This window comes from Caretta caretta, chromosome 8 (genome assembly GCF_965140235.1).
Source record: "Caretta caretta isolate rCarCar2 chromosome 8, rCarCar1.hap1, whole genome shotgun sequence".
Classification (NCBI taxonomy): domain Eukaryota; kingdom Metazoa; phylum Chordata; order Testudines; family Cheloniidae; genus Caretta; species Caretta caretta.
The window spans coordinates 64681050-64695942 of record NC_134213.1 but is presented as its reverse complement, the minus strand read 5'-3'; the positions used below and the strand labels follow the sequence as shown (position 1 = coordinate 64695942).

Genomic DNA, 14893 nt, shown 5'->3' with positions numbered 1-14893 from the left:
ACAAGACAGAAATCTTGGAGTCATCATGGATAGTTCTCTGAAAACATATGCTCAGTGTGCTGCAGCATTCAAAAAAGCTAACAGAAAGTTAGGAACCATTAGAAAAGGAATAGATCATAAGAGAGTAAATATCATAATGCCTCTATATAAATTCATAGTACGCCCACACCTTGAGTACTGTGTGCAGTTCTGGTCACCCCATCTAAAAAAGATATATTAGAAATGGAAAAGGTGCAGAGAATGGAACAGCTTCCATATGAGGAGAGAGTAAACAGATGAACTGTTCAGCCTGGCAAATAGATAACTAAGGGTGGGATATGATATAATGGTGTGGAGAAACTGAATAAGGAAGTGTTATTTATCTCCTCAGATCATACAAGAACCAGGGGTTACCCAGTGAAATTAATAGGCAGCAGGTTTAAAACAAACAAAAGGAAGTACTCCTTCATACAATACACAGTCAACCTGTGGAACTTGTTGCCAGGGGATGCTGTAAAGGCCAAAACTGGATTAAAAAAGAACTAGATAAATTCATGAGGACAGGCCCATCAATTACTATTAGCCAAGATGGTCAGGGATGCAACCCCATGCTCTTGGTGTCCCTAAGCCTCTGACTGCCAGAGGCTGGGACTGGATGACAGGGAATGGATCACTTGATGATTGTCCTGTTCTGTTCATTTCCGCTTGAAGCATCTGGCATTGGCCACTGTCGGAAGACAGGATACTGGGCTAGACGGACTATTGGCCTGAACCAGTATGGCCATTTTTATGTTCAATGTCCATTGATTCCCTAGATGTCTTTGAGGAGCAGTGGGTGCTGCTGTGGGTTCTCTGCTTGGTTTACCCCTCTGGATCCCTGATTTTCAACCTTTGACTTTACTCCTGCTCCTTTGTTGTCTCAAGTATTCAATTGTAGCTTGGGCTAAGTGGTTCCTCCCCATTAACTGAGGGGCTGGGCCTTTAGTTGGGGGTGGGCCTACATCTGCCTATTTCCAATACTACAAATAGTACCAGTAGGCAGGCCCCCAACTTGATACTTTTAACTGCAGGTTCTTCAGCAACATCATTTCCTGTGTGAAATCCAGGGCTGCAGTCCAAAAATGGAAGACTCACCAGCAACCTTCTGAAATCAAAAACACTTAGGACCAGCTTTTCCGTGTTCCTGAGCTCCTGTCGACTTCAAGTGAAATTGTGGTTGCTTCACACATCTGAAAATCAAGCCCCTTGTGCTTTTAACTTTCAGTGCGCTGAACAAGCATGAATTTATCTACAATATCCTCTGAAATAGGCAGGTGAATATTATTATCCCAGTATTGCCAGCCCCATGCATTCAAAAATCATGAGTTAGGCCATTTGACCATCATGAGATTGGCTTTAAAATCATGACATTTAAAAATATAATCAATTTGGAGCGCTTTTTATTTGCTTTCTGGTTTTTCAACCTTTAGGGGGTCATGTTTTTCAAGTTTTTCTTCATACCCAGGAGGGCTAGAAACTTGTGAAAGTGGAGATTCTTGTGTTGGAGTTGGGGCTTTAGCAACACTAAGGTTCTGAAGATTAAATTGCAAGTGCTGGCATCGCTGGTGTTTTCATTTTACAGATGAGGGAACAGATAGAGCAGTTACGCAACTTCTGCGTGTGCACAGCAGGAGCCAGTGTAAGAGCCAGGAATAGAACTCACATAAATTCTTGGCTTCTGTTTCCATTCCCAGTCTAGTCTATTTAGGTTTGTGTGTTCAAATCGTTGGACCAAAGCAAACTCCCAGAGAACAAAATCCTTAGGGCCAAATCCCTCTGAGAATTATCAGGCTATCTGGAGATGCAAAGACATCTTTTAAGGTTTGGGAAGTTTTCTTTGCCACCCTAAGAGTTAGAAGCTTTTCTTTTTCAGTGGTAGCTGACAAGCTGCAGAATCTTACTGGGGCCACCAGATGAGGTGCTGGCTCAGTCTGAAACCATGTGTGACTGACTGGGCCCATATGTATCAAAGCATTGCATTAAAACTCTTAAAAAAGGAAAATACATTGTATCTCCTTCTGCATTAACAACATGCTATACAGGAACCAGACAGAAAGGTGGGCTGGGAGGGAGGGTTGACAGGTGAGCGGGGAGAAAAGTGAACATTGAGAAGATGATATAGTTGTTACTTTCCTGATGTCCATGCTTTTTAGTCAATATGATAATTACTCATGAATAACTGCATAAGTATGAAAATGCAAATAGCTGGTGATTACATTATTCATGAGACATCACGCATTAATTATTGTAAATAAGTATCATTAGATACATTCATATTACTAACACTTGCAGTTAATGAATATGTTAACTAATCACTGAGGGGCAGATTCCATCACAGTCCCAAGCTTCCACCCTATGGAAGCCAGAGTTTTTGTTGAATCTGGACTCAATATTGAACGTATCATACATGCTTATTAGTGTATTTTAATGAAATTTAATGTGACGTGTAACCATGCAGCATGTGGCATTTGTCCATTTGCTCAGGAGGGTGAAGTGGTACCAGCTGGAAGAGGTTATGAAAGTAGCAATGGTGTGTGTGAGGGAGGAGGGGAACTCTAGCCATCATAACGCAGAACTTAAACTCTGTGTCCTGAATCCAGCCACCACTTCTGCATTACTTGTACATGTACAATCAGGGTACCTTTTGTGCGTGAATACTGTGCCAAAGGTGCAATCCATGTTGTTGTTCAAGAAAACTTTCCAAAGTACAAACAAAACTGCAAGCTAATTAGGGCAGGGGCCATATTTTCCTTTGTGTGGATGTATTCGGTAGAAGTAGTAATAGGCTTAATCTGCAACAAGGGAGATTTAAGTTAGATATTAGGAAAAATGTTCTATCAGGATAGTTAAGCTCTGGAATAGTCTTCTAAAAGAGGTTGTGGAATCCCAGTCTTTCGAGGTTTTTTAAGATCAGGTTGAACAAACACCTGTCAGGTTGGTCCTGTCTTAGTGCTGGGGGCTCGAATAGATGAGCTCTCGAGGTTCTTTCTAGTCCTACATTTCTATGATTACATAGCACAATGTGCTCTCAGCCTTAATGGGGCCTTTGGGCACTACGGCAATATAAATGGAAATGACCAGCCAAACCCCACCTTATGCTAAGTTCCTGGAGGTGTATTTCAGATAATATTTTATTGAATACCATGCTGCCAATGCAACTAGCACTATGTCGGGGCTATACTGATTCCATCATGTTGATGGTTTTGTAACATGTTCTTGATGTAGGAATCTTAAATAATTTTTCACTGCAAATACGGAGTCCTCCTCCCATCCCCATTACCACCAGTAATGGTTCCTTCTCCCTACTTGACAGAAATCTTACTTTCCCTTTGAATCCTAGGGCCTATTTGTATCCCATTACCCACTGTCTTCTGTGAGCGTTAGTTACTTGTATCAGGTGAGGGAAATCATACCTTAAGAGCACAAAGTGGAGAAAAGAGATCAGATGTCGCCAACCTTTAATGTTAAAAAATCATGAGGGTTCTTTAAAAATTATCTTTTTAATTTAAATTATTTTTATTTCTCCTCCGGTTTCTAAGCCTTTAGAGGTACTTGGATCACATTTTCACACCCCTTTCTGAACTTGCTCTTTTTAAAAAAATGAAAGCTGAGATTGTCACATAAGCAATTGTCTCCAGGAGCTGGGCTTCAAACAAAACATGAAATATCATGAGACTTGTAATCAAATAGCAAGAACTAAGATCTGTGGAGGACTTAGACTCTGATAGCCATGTAAAGGGCCAGGAAGCAATTTTCCCCCACCTCAGATTGGCAGAGACCCTGAGCAGTTTTCGCCTTTCTCTTCAACGTGAGGCACAGGTCAATTGCTGGTTTGAACTAGAGTAAATTGTGGGTTCTCTGTAACTTGAAGTTTCTAAATCAAGATTGAGGACTTCAGTAACTCAGCCAGTTATGGGCCTATTGCAGAAGAAGGTTGGGTGAGGTTCTATGACCTGCGATGTGCAGGAGGTCAGACTAGATGATCATGATGGTCCCTTCCAGCCTTAAAGTCTACATGTCTATAAGTCTTTTTCTGCAAGGCGGAGGGAGCCTCTTAAATCCTCAAAAAGCCTCTGAAATCATGTGTAATTAAGTACATTGTGGTGCTTTTACTCCTGACACATGCAGCCATATGTTCTGTTTGCTTTCTTAGCTGTGCCCCTTTACAGGTGACCTGCAGTGGAGTGTCCTTTTTTTAAAAAAAAAAATTACTTTGTTAAGCTTATTTTATATGATATTTATAAAAATTTTTAAATTGTAATTTTTAAACCTTGAACTATGAAGTCTGCTCTCCCCTGGTTTCACTGGAAACCTGTGTATGGGGTAGCCCCAGAGATGTATTCTATAGGTTATCATATTTTAATGGAAGGGGATGGTATGTTTACACTTTAACAAAGACATCCTAACCCCATCCTTATTAGGATGTTGAAAGTAAATGGGGGTTAACAAAGTAATTAATTTTTTTTTAATGGCTTGACTAAAAATCCCTGCCTTCCTGAAGTACTCAGATTTTGGTCTCTTGGGATTTCATAATTTCAATAGTTTTCCAGTCACCACACAGTCTTCCAGAGTAGATGAAGCCTGAATTTCTAAAGTAAAAAGAAAAGAAGACCAAAAAAATCATCTTTTGGTTTTTTTGCTTTTCTTTCTTCAAAAAGCTTTTAAGAAAGAAACATAAAAGAACAAAGCTCAGTTCTTTAAAAATCCTTTGTGGATCACTTTAAGCTATCTGAATCAAATGCACAGTATCTATGGACACTTTCTGCCATTCATCTCTTCTCTCTGTTACCTTAAAATAATTTTACTGGAATCCCATGTATTTTAATAGAACAATAACTGAAAAATAGAGTAAGTAAGTAAGGAATTTGGACATATTCAATTATTTACACATCTTGATGTTGCTGTAAAGACCCTAGTAATTATTTGGACTAGTTTGTGTTATCTGGCATACACTATGTCAGTTATTGTTCCCTCATTGTGTGCTACTCCTTTAAAACCCACGGCATACTTTGTTTATAGCTGTTACACTAAAACATAGCAAACTTCCAGCATCAGAAACTTGGGGAAGAGCAAGGTTCAGGTTTAAATAGGGAAGTGCCAAGTGAATGCTTTTGCTGATGACATTTGGTGATATCAAAATAGCAGGCATCCAATATATTCTGGAATAAGAAATAAAGGATGCTTGTCCTGGGGTGCAGAATAATGCTCCTCTGACTAAATGGCATCAGTCTGAAGAGATGTTTAAGTGGCCGCATATGTTAAAAGGGTATCATTACAGTGCAGAAGAGCTACGGTTTATATATTTGTGTAACACATGAGTGAAGTGTAAACATTCAGAAGTCATGGTACACTTAAAGCAAATGAAAGCAGTTCTCAGCAGAAAAATGAAAAGTATACATAAAGAGACAAAGGCAGAAGGTTTATTTTGTGTATAACGATGGGAAAGCTATGTACACACACAACGTAGTTGAGAATACAGAAGTACAAAGAGGAAGGAGCAGCAGTTCTGAATCAGGAAATGTTTCATGATGACAAGGCATTAGAGGAAGGAAAGAAGTCATTTACAATCCCAGTGGATATAGTGGCATTAGTGATATGTAAACTGGGGGAGAGAACCGGGGATTGCTGCACTGCTATTTAATATATTTGAAATGTGTAACTTTTTATGTAACATGTAATACATATATAATATATATGGTATAATGTATATATCTATGCGTTTGAACATTTCTAGAATTGAGGAAATAGTGTGTTTGAAATCTGTATACATGCATATATTCTTTGGTTTTCATTTCTTGTTTGGTGCATTATAAATACAGTATGCTAGGAACACTAATATAAGATGTATCTCTTTCCCCAGCTTTCCTTTTCACTAAGAGCAAACTGAAATCAATTGTCTGAGACAGCTTTGTGGCATGATGTTCAGCAGACTTTGCTATGCAACAAAGCACTTAATCAGGTGCTTAACTCCCATTAATTTCAATGGGATTTAAGCGAGAGCTGCTTGGAAAACCAAAATTTTTCCTGTGCAAAATTTTGAACAAAAAATCTTGGTTAGAAATTTTTCAGTTGAAAAATTTCAGATTTCCTGCTGGAAGTTTCAAATTAAATGTTTTTGTTTCAGATTAACATCTTGAAACAGTATGATAATGTTCATTTTGACTTGAAATGTCATTTTGTTTTCATGTTTTGGTTTCAATAAAACCAAAACAACAGTTTAAATCAAAATAAAATAAAAATTGCCATTTTGAACTGACATTTCAACATAAAATGCTTTGTTTTTCTTTTTCAGTTTCAAGATGCCAAAAGAAATTTACATTTTAAGTCAAAATGAAATGAACTAGTTTTGTTTACTTTTGGAATTTTGAAACCAAAACATCGAAGTGTTGATTCAAATGAAAATTTTCATTTTGACATTTCCTGTAGGCAAATCAAAATGGTGGTCCTATTTGTCATTTTGTTGTGAAAAGTGTTAGTTTCAGTTAAACCAGATTTTTCAGTGGGAAAACTTTCCATATAATTTTTTTAATCAGCTCTAATTTAAGCATGTGCTTAAAGTTAGGTATGTGCCAAAGTATTTTGCCAAATTGGGGCCTATGTTGTATAAGTGTAATACCATTACTTGAATATTTGCTTGCCTCCATAGTCTAAACTGGCTAAGAGGCATATTATCCAAATAATTCTAGTCTGATCTAAAATAATCCAATAGTATATATAATAAAACACGTAGTGTTTATGTTTTTATATTGCTACAATAATTTCATCCGCAATATGAAACATATTTTGTTATATTCTATTCACAGAAGTGTGGTTATGTATAAATCACAAGAGAGGAATAAAACATTTTTACAGGAGATCAACAGCAAAATTACCTCAGGCATTTCTCTAGTAAAAGAAAGATGATAGAGATTATTTTGGTGTAATACAGTTATTATACAGCAATGTATTACACCTAAGTTTTCAGACCAGGGCAGCTCCTTGAGACATTAACATGCTACATGTAACAGAGACAAATAACAGCATTTTGCACACACATACAATAATGAACAGAATCTGAGAAAGAGAGTCAGGTGTCAGTTTTGGGATGTGATGCATGTGACACTTAGGCCATGCCTACACAGGGATAAAAAACCCTGGCTGGCCAAGATCAGCTGACTTGGGCTCTCAGGCCTCAGGCTCTGGGGCTGACAAATCGCTGTGTAGACTCTTGGGCTCAGGCTAGAGCCTGAGCTCTGGGACTCTGTGAGGGTGAAGAGTCCCACAGCTCAGGCATTAGCCCAAGCCCGAACATCTACACAGCAATTTTTAGCCCCTGAGCCCAAGCCTTGTGAGCCCAATTCAGCTCACAAGGGCCAGCTGCAGCAGTGCCAAGGGTCTTTTATCCCTATGTAGATGTACCCCCAAGGGGCTTAGGGATTGAAGCAGAAGCCAAGCTGCTGTCTCTCTCAAACTGTAGAGCCTCAGCATACTTAATAAAGATCTCTTTCCCATAACTGCCTTCATCCCATAACTCTGCCACATCACTTAATAATAATGAAACACAGACCTGTAAACACTTATTCTTGTGAATACTGAAGTCAAGAGGACTAGTAAAATGTGTGTTTGTAGGTCTGAACACTGTACTAATATAACATGAGTAATAATACTCAAATGAACAACTGCACAATTCATTAATGTACTTGTCCTGTAAAACTCTGCCCAGAAAGAACAAAGTACGAGATGAACAATATTGTCCCAGATTCAGCCAGGCACTAAAGGAGGTGACTAAATTTAAGCAAGTGATTAAATCCCATTGACTTCAACTTATTCGTGTGCTCAAAGCCAAGTACGTGTCTAAGTACTCTGCTGAATCAGGCCTGATCTACAATGGTGAGCAATATCATGTACTTAATCCTCATTCATTAAGGATAACCATGCACAACCCATCAGTGAGCAAGGTGATTGATTCCTGAGGTGAAAAATAAGCATATTCCTCTGCCTGGAATTATGTATTACAGTACTGACATTCTCAGTTCACAGATAAAATAGATCTACTTAAAGTGGTAGCAATATTGCAACTAACAAATTCTGCCTGTGGATTTGAAATATGATATCCTCATTGGAGCTTTGGTTAAAATGAATAAATTCATACCATAGTGCATGTTTGAAAACCATTCCATGTGAATTCATAGAATAGTTGCATTTTGTTTTAATCAAGTGAACTTTTTATTCAAATGAAATGTACAGATAGTAGTCCTAATCCTACTCCCAGTGAAATCAAAGACAATTCTTCCATTGATTCCAACAGGACAGGGCTTGGGACACGGCTTGGTATATTGCCAGTGGTTTATCCAAAATAGTTTCACATTGTTCAGTGTTATGACATATCTGATTCCACAGACATTGAACCAAACTTCTAAATCAACAGCTGTGAATAATGTGGGATGTGATATATTTACATTTTAAGGGTGAAATCCTGGTCTCATTGAAGTTGATGGGATCTTTGCTACTGACTTCAGTGGAGCTTGGATTTCACCCTGAGCTCTTAGAATATCTCGTCATGGAGTAGTCTTATGTATTACACTGTAAGAAACCTAGAGACCATGCAATACCCCAGTAGAAATGGGTTAAAGCAGTATTTTCAGAGTGATATTCACTATCTACTAGCATCTGTTCCAAAATTAAGCAAAGGAACCAAAGTAGAGTGAAAATGATTCCTAAATAGGTGAGAACCAAGATCTGAATGTTTACTTTTGAAAGTTCTATCTCTCATTTTTTACACAAAATAATACAAAGAAATATGATGCTACTTAGAAACTTAGCTTCTGCATTTAAAGCCATAGTTGGAGAATTAATTATTTACAATAAAATATTTTAATATGTTCAAAACATTGGTAAATGATTTTAAAAATGTGGTTCTTATTGCTTTTCTGAGTGCTAAACTAGTTTCCTGTTCATACAAGGCATCTTCCATTGTGTTTCAATGGCTTTAAAATACGAAGAGTGTACAGACTGCTAATAATCTTCCTGTTCACCCCACTCAACTGCTGGATCATCATCCATTCGCAGAATAAGGTAGGAGAGAAGCTGAAAGAGATTCTGCCACAATAATAAAGAGACAAAAAAGGAGAGGTCGCTTACATCTACCTCACAGTTGTCGCCAGCATAGTTTACATCACAGATGCACTGGTATTTGTTAAGTAGGTTCTGGCAGAGGCCTCCATTCATGCATGGATCAGAGTTGCACTCATCAATGTCTGTTTCACACCTACAGTAAAAGACCAAAAGCGCTAAGCAACTGTGGTAGCAACTAGATAACATTAAACGGACAAGGGTTTCTCACTGTCTTGAAAATAACAGACATTATCAGCTACACTTACATCTTTGATGCCTTGTGTTGTTTTCACATATAGGTACAAAAATGGGAAATCCCATATCTGTTGCATTTTGATGCTCACATTGGCACTTAGGCATGTAAAATGGGCTTTTGTGACTTAGGCTGTTTACACAGGGATGAAAAACCCTGTGAGGGTAGAGGGTCCCAGAGCTTGGTTTCTAGGCAAGCCTGAGGGTCTACACAGCAATTTTTAACTCTGCAGCCCGGGCCCTATGTGTCCAAGTCAGCTGACCCAGGCCAGCCGCAGATGTGCCACGGGTCTTTTATCCCTGCGTAGACATATGCTTAGAGGCTGGTCTTGGCTACCTTCTGTAGAGAACTGTGCTCCCTCCACTCTTACTGATGTCCATGAGAGTTTAAGGCACTTTGCATCTTGAAGAATTGGGCCCTAAGTCACAAAAATGCACATTTTCATCGATTCATAGATCCCGCAGTTAGCAGGGACCATTGTGATCATCTATTCATATGTCTAAGTCCTATGTGAGCATCCAAATACCTATTGCCTACTAGAAATTCCATTAGACTCCTAATAGCATTCTTCTGCTGGCCTAGTTGAGGACCATAATACCAGGAAATAGAGTATGTCAAGTGTAGCATTGTACCAGATTTTAAAGGTTTAGTTAAACATTATTTAATGGTTTCAAATAATATTTATTATAAAATAGGGGCTATCCCACTTCTCATGACAAATAATTTATTAATGAGATGAGGTGGATGAGGTAATATCTTGTATTGGACCAACTTCGGTTGGTGAGAGAGACAAGCTTTCAAGCTACATGGAGCTCTTCTTCAAGTCTGGGAAATGTACTCAGAGCGAATGTCTATACTGCAATTAAAAACCTGACCCTGGCCCAGGCCAGCGGACTTGGAGTTGTGGGGCTTGGGCTAAAGGACTATTTAATTGTAGCCTCTTCTGGCTGCTGGGACGCTGCCTGGTGCAGCGCAGTAGCTGCCTGCAGCAGCGGTGGGTTGCCTCGCACCCAGGCTTGGCTTCTGGGGACAGGGGATGAGTGAGCCAGAGCCCCATTTCTCCCACCAGCCAGCATGCATGGCACCTGTCCCAACCTGGATCTCTCTCAGGCAGCTGCTTCACTGGACAGAGCAGCAGGGAGGGCAGCTGAACGTGCCAGGGGAGGAGCTGGTGCAGTGGAAGGACAGAGCCCCTTCCCCCCACAGATAACTTGGGGTGGGAAGGTGGCAGGGAGAGTGTGCAGGCCCCTGGCAAGGGTGGGGTGTGGAGGAGACACATGGGGAGGTCATGTGTCCTCCCCTCTAGATTGTGCCCCTTTCCCAGTATGGGGAGGCACCAGTCTATGGCTTAGATAACACATTTCTTGGTGTGTTTGGGATGGTTACTGGACCTGTGAAGATAGGTGTGGTGGTCTATGGGTTTCTTGTATATAATTGTCTGTAGGGTTCCATTGCTGAAGCTGATCATGGCATCCAGGAAGTTGATGCTAGTGTGGGAGTGTTCTAGAGAGAGTTTAATGGATGGTTGGTGGTTGAAGCTGTGGTGGAAGTCTATGTGGGAGTTTAGGTCATCTGTCCAAAAAATAAAAAGATCATCAAGGGATATCATAGATTTCATGGTGCATTGTCCAGAAATTCTTCTTCAAAGTGGCCCATGAAGAAGTTGGTATATTGGGATGTTCCCAGGGTTTGGACAAAGTGGTTGTTGTTAAATGTAAAACTGTTACGAGTGAGGATGAAATGGATGAGTTTGGCGATATGTTTGGGGTGGATATCTGAGGGTTGTTCATTATCTTGTAAATATTTGAGGCCATCATTGTGAGGAATGTTTGTGTAGAGAGAAGTGACATCCATGGTGATAAGAATGGTGTTCTGTGGAAGGTTGTTAATGTTGCAGAGTTTCTGGAGGAAGTTGGCTGTATCCGAGAGGAAGTTGGCCTTTTGGGTGGTGAATGGTTTGAGGATGGCTTCCATGAGTTGCGATATTTTTTCAGTAAGAGTGTTGTGGCCAGATATGATGAGTGCTGTGGGTTCCTTTGTTTGTATATCTGAGAAAGGATGTAGACAGTCCCTGTGGTTGGTTCATGGGGATGAGGTTGTAGAGTTTCTCTTGGCGTTGTTTGGGGAAGGATTTGATGATATCCTTATATTTCTGGGTAAACTGTGGTATGGGGTCATCTCTGAGTTCTTTATAATAGGTGGTGTTGAACAGTTGTCAGTTGGCCTTGTCAGTGTAGTCATCATAGTTGAGGTCTATGACAATGCCCCTTTTGTCTGTGGATTTGATCACTATTTGGTGGTTGGATTTCAGGGACTGTCCTGTTGATGGCAGAGAGATTATGGTGGATGTGATGTTTCCCAGACCTGGAGAAGAGCTCTGTGTAGCTCAAAAGCTTGTCTCCATCACCAGCAGAAGTTGGTCCAATAAACGATATTACCTCACCCGTCTTGTCTCTCTTATATCCTGGGACCAACATGGCTACAACACCATCACAAAAAACAATTTATTGTTAATTAAAAGAGTGTGCCAGGACTAACTTTTAAAACTAAAATTATGACTTCAGTATTTTTTGCTGTGACTACATTTTCCCCATTTTTAGTGAGGACAATTAACCAGCCTTAATAACATCTGATTAGAAGACCTGGTCTGTTCCTGAAAATGTAAATGTGTGGATTTTTGTCCAAATTACTAAAAGCTGTTCAGTTTAACCAAAGTCATGTCCAACTGCAAACATTCATGCCAACAAGTTTGTTTGCATAAGCATTTGGGGAAGGGCTGGTTTTCATATCAAACAGTCACATTTGAATTTTCTACATTCACCAATCAGGAACAGAAAAAATACTATCTTACTTAGTGGATCAATTACAGTCCTCAAAAATCTGAAACAAAAATTGTTCATCAAACTAGTTGGCAAATACTTACGAATACAAATGAATTCATACATACAAAAATAAATCAAGATTGGTTCACATACAGGAAAAAGAGCCATAGCAGTGGAAGCCGGAAACATAAGTCCCTTAGTCAAGTTGAAAATCCCAGCCTAAATTCAGTGAATAATTTCTTTGCAATAAACAGTCTGACCAACTCTACTGAGGAATAACTTGTCCATCTCTAACAACGATCAAATTCTTTCTTTTGGTCCTCACACAAAGTCCATTGCATTCTGTGGAAAGACACCCACTGATTTCCTTAGGTTGTAGATCAAACCCTTTCTTAGAGATTAGTTATACTTTTAAAGGAAAATATCTGTAATATCAGTCCAATCAATCATGGAGATGGTGTATTTTTTAATATCCCATTATGTGAAATAGTTTGCATTTGTTCTGGTAAAATAAATCTTGTGTGTGTTCTGTCTGATTTAGTTTACTAAAGGTCTTCAAAGAGAAAGACACTGCTAGTTTACCTTACAACATTTTGGCAACCCGGAAAAAAGGAGAATAAATACAGTGGCTATTTAGGATTTAAAAAAGAGAATAAGGTGTAGAATGTCTCATTGCAGTGGTATGTTACCATGCAGTATGCTCACTATTGGATCACCACTCAGTAGTAGGACCTTGGGAACCATAAAATAGAGGTTATTGCCAGCCAGTGGGTGTGGATATAAAGAAGGACTCTTATTTCTAAAGCTTTAGTTAGCAAGATGCCTAAGAGTGAAAGGAAGAAGGAAAAAGCACTTTCCACCTACCCTGAAGCTCCAAGATAAATACACACCAAAAAAGTGGTTGAGACCGTTTTTCTTCTCCAAATCTTCTGGGGTTGGCAAGGGGCCTTTCTGGATGCCTGAATTAAATATTACAGCACAGCAGCAATTGCCAAGTGCACTCTGTACTGGGTGGGCCACAATTTTTTATTTCATCCATCATTTATGACTTACTGCAGTGATTCCACAAAGTCAGTGGGTGTTAAAGAGAGAGAGAGGGAGAAACCTTTTCTTGAAAGATTTTCTGAATGTGCTAAGGCTACATATTGCAGGCCCACTGGGCCTTTGGACTTTCTATACCACTGATTTAATTTTCATTGTGCTGAGAGAGAGCGAGCAAAACCATTTGTTTTATATTTTCTACCTTCTTTGTACTGTATTTCCTCTCTTGCTATCAGCTGAATGCTTCTGAACAAACCTCGGGATAACCTATAGGTGTCAGGGCCATGTCTTCCTCTGTTTGTACAGCACCTAGAACAATGGGCCCCCAGTCTTGACTGAGGATACAGGAAAATATAGAGAATTGGGAATAATATAATAGACAATAAATATGGGTTGCGGAGGTGTACACCATCCACTACAAATTTAGTCACGAGTGAAGTTGGTGGATCCTCGTGCTAAGAGCTGCCCTATATATATATATATAAAAGAAGTTAACCAATTTTGTTTTTATAATTGTTTTAGAATTTGATTCTAAACTGGCAAGATACAATATGAGTGGGTGTTCTGTGCATAACACTTCCCCTGTGAGAGTACACTTCTTTTATTTCCATTGGATGTCAGTTAAAATAAAACCATTAGTTTTATGTCTGTCTATTTGTGTATTATATGAGGATTTGTGTGTTTAAGTGTCTATACACAGAGAGATAAAATAATTATACTGTTCTATTTTGTTGTGTTTGAAACCGACATAAAGCCAGGAATATTTGTACGCAGAGGGAGATGGGATCAGTAGAATGTTATTTAAGAAAAAAAGCATCTTGGGTCAAATTCATCTGTAATTGAAGTAATTGGAGTTACACTAGGGATGAATTTGACCCATTGACTATTGACTTTTGTAGAAATCAGATTCTCATGCTGTGAAACCCTGGAAGTCATATTTAGCAAAGAGAGGATTAAGCTTGGCAAATAACTGATTTTTGGTTCGCTGGCTGAACCAAAATATTGGGAAAAAATTGTTTTGGTTCAACCACATTGTTTTGTTCAACACAAAACATTTTGTTTCTTTTTTGAGTTTTTTAACACTTAAAAAAAATAAAATATAGGCAAATTTCAAAATGAAACGTTTGTTGTTTCAAAATGAAAAATTGGAATGTTTCATTTTAACAATATCAAAACAACATGTTTAGACTTTTCCAAACTTTTTATTTTAAATTTCCAGCCAAACTATTTGGCAAATTTGACCTGAATTCAAAAATAATTTCAGTTGACCTGAAACTGTTTTTTGTTGTTGTTTTTTTGCAAATAACATGAATCAAAAACATTTTGCCCAGTTCTAACTCTAGCTCATTTTGAATAGACTGAACTGTGTCTCATTGCTGCAGGAAGTCTGCAGCAGGTGAGGTACCATTTCAATCACTAATTTTGGATATCCAAAAAGGAGCCATTCTGGAACTCATGTTGGAAAAAGACAATCCAATATTCCTACAATAACCTGCTGAGGGAAAGTGCACATAAAGTTCTGAAGTGTCTCACCGTTCTCCACTAAAGCCTGGCAGGCACATACATCTCAACTCGCCTTTGAGCTCAGTACAGTTGCCATAATTGTAACAAGTGAGATTTCTCTTCTCATTCCCACAGACGGAAAAAGGAAGCCTGATGTGCCTAG

General features: G+C 38.9%; 1 protein-coding gene across 8 annotated transcripts in view; it reads right to left on the bottom strand.

Moving 5' to 3' along the window:
• Window positions 1–14893, bottom strand: part of CRB1 (crumbs cell polarity complex component 1) — a 163124-nt gene that overhangs the window by 30188 nt on the left and 118043 nt on the right. For 6 of the 8 annotated variants that reach the window (XM_048861064.2, XM_048861063.2, XM_075131550.1 and 3 more), the window contains 2 exons: window positions 14761–14889; window positions 9139–9265 (listed from right to left, as the gene is read on the bottom strand). In XM_048861064.2, coding sequence (XP_048717021.1) covers window positions 9139–9265; window positions 14761–14889 — 256 coding nt within the window. The remainder of the gene's footprint in view (window positions 1–9138; window positions 9266–14760; window positions 14890–14893) is intronic. The other 2 variants (XM_075131549.1, XM_075131552.1) reach the window with 1 other exon arrangement.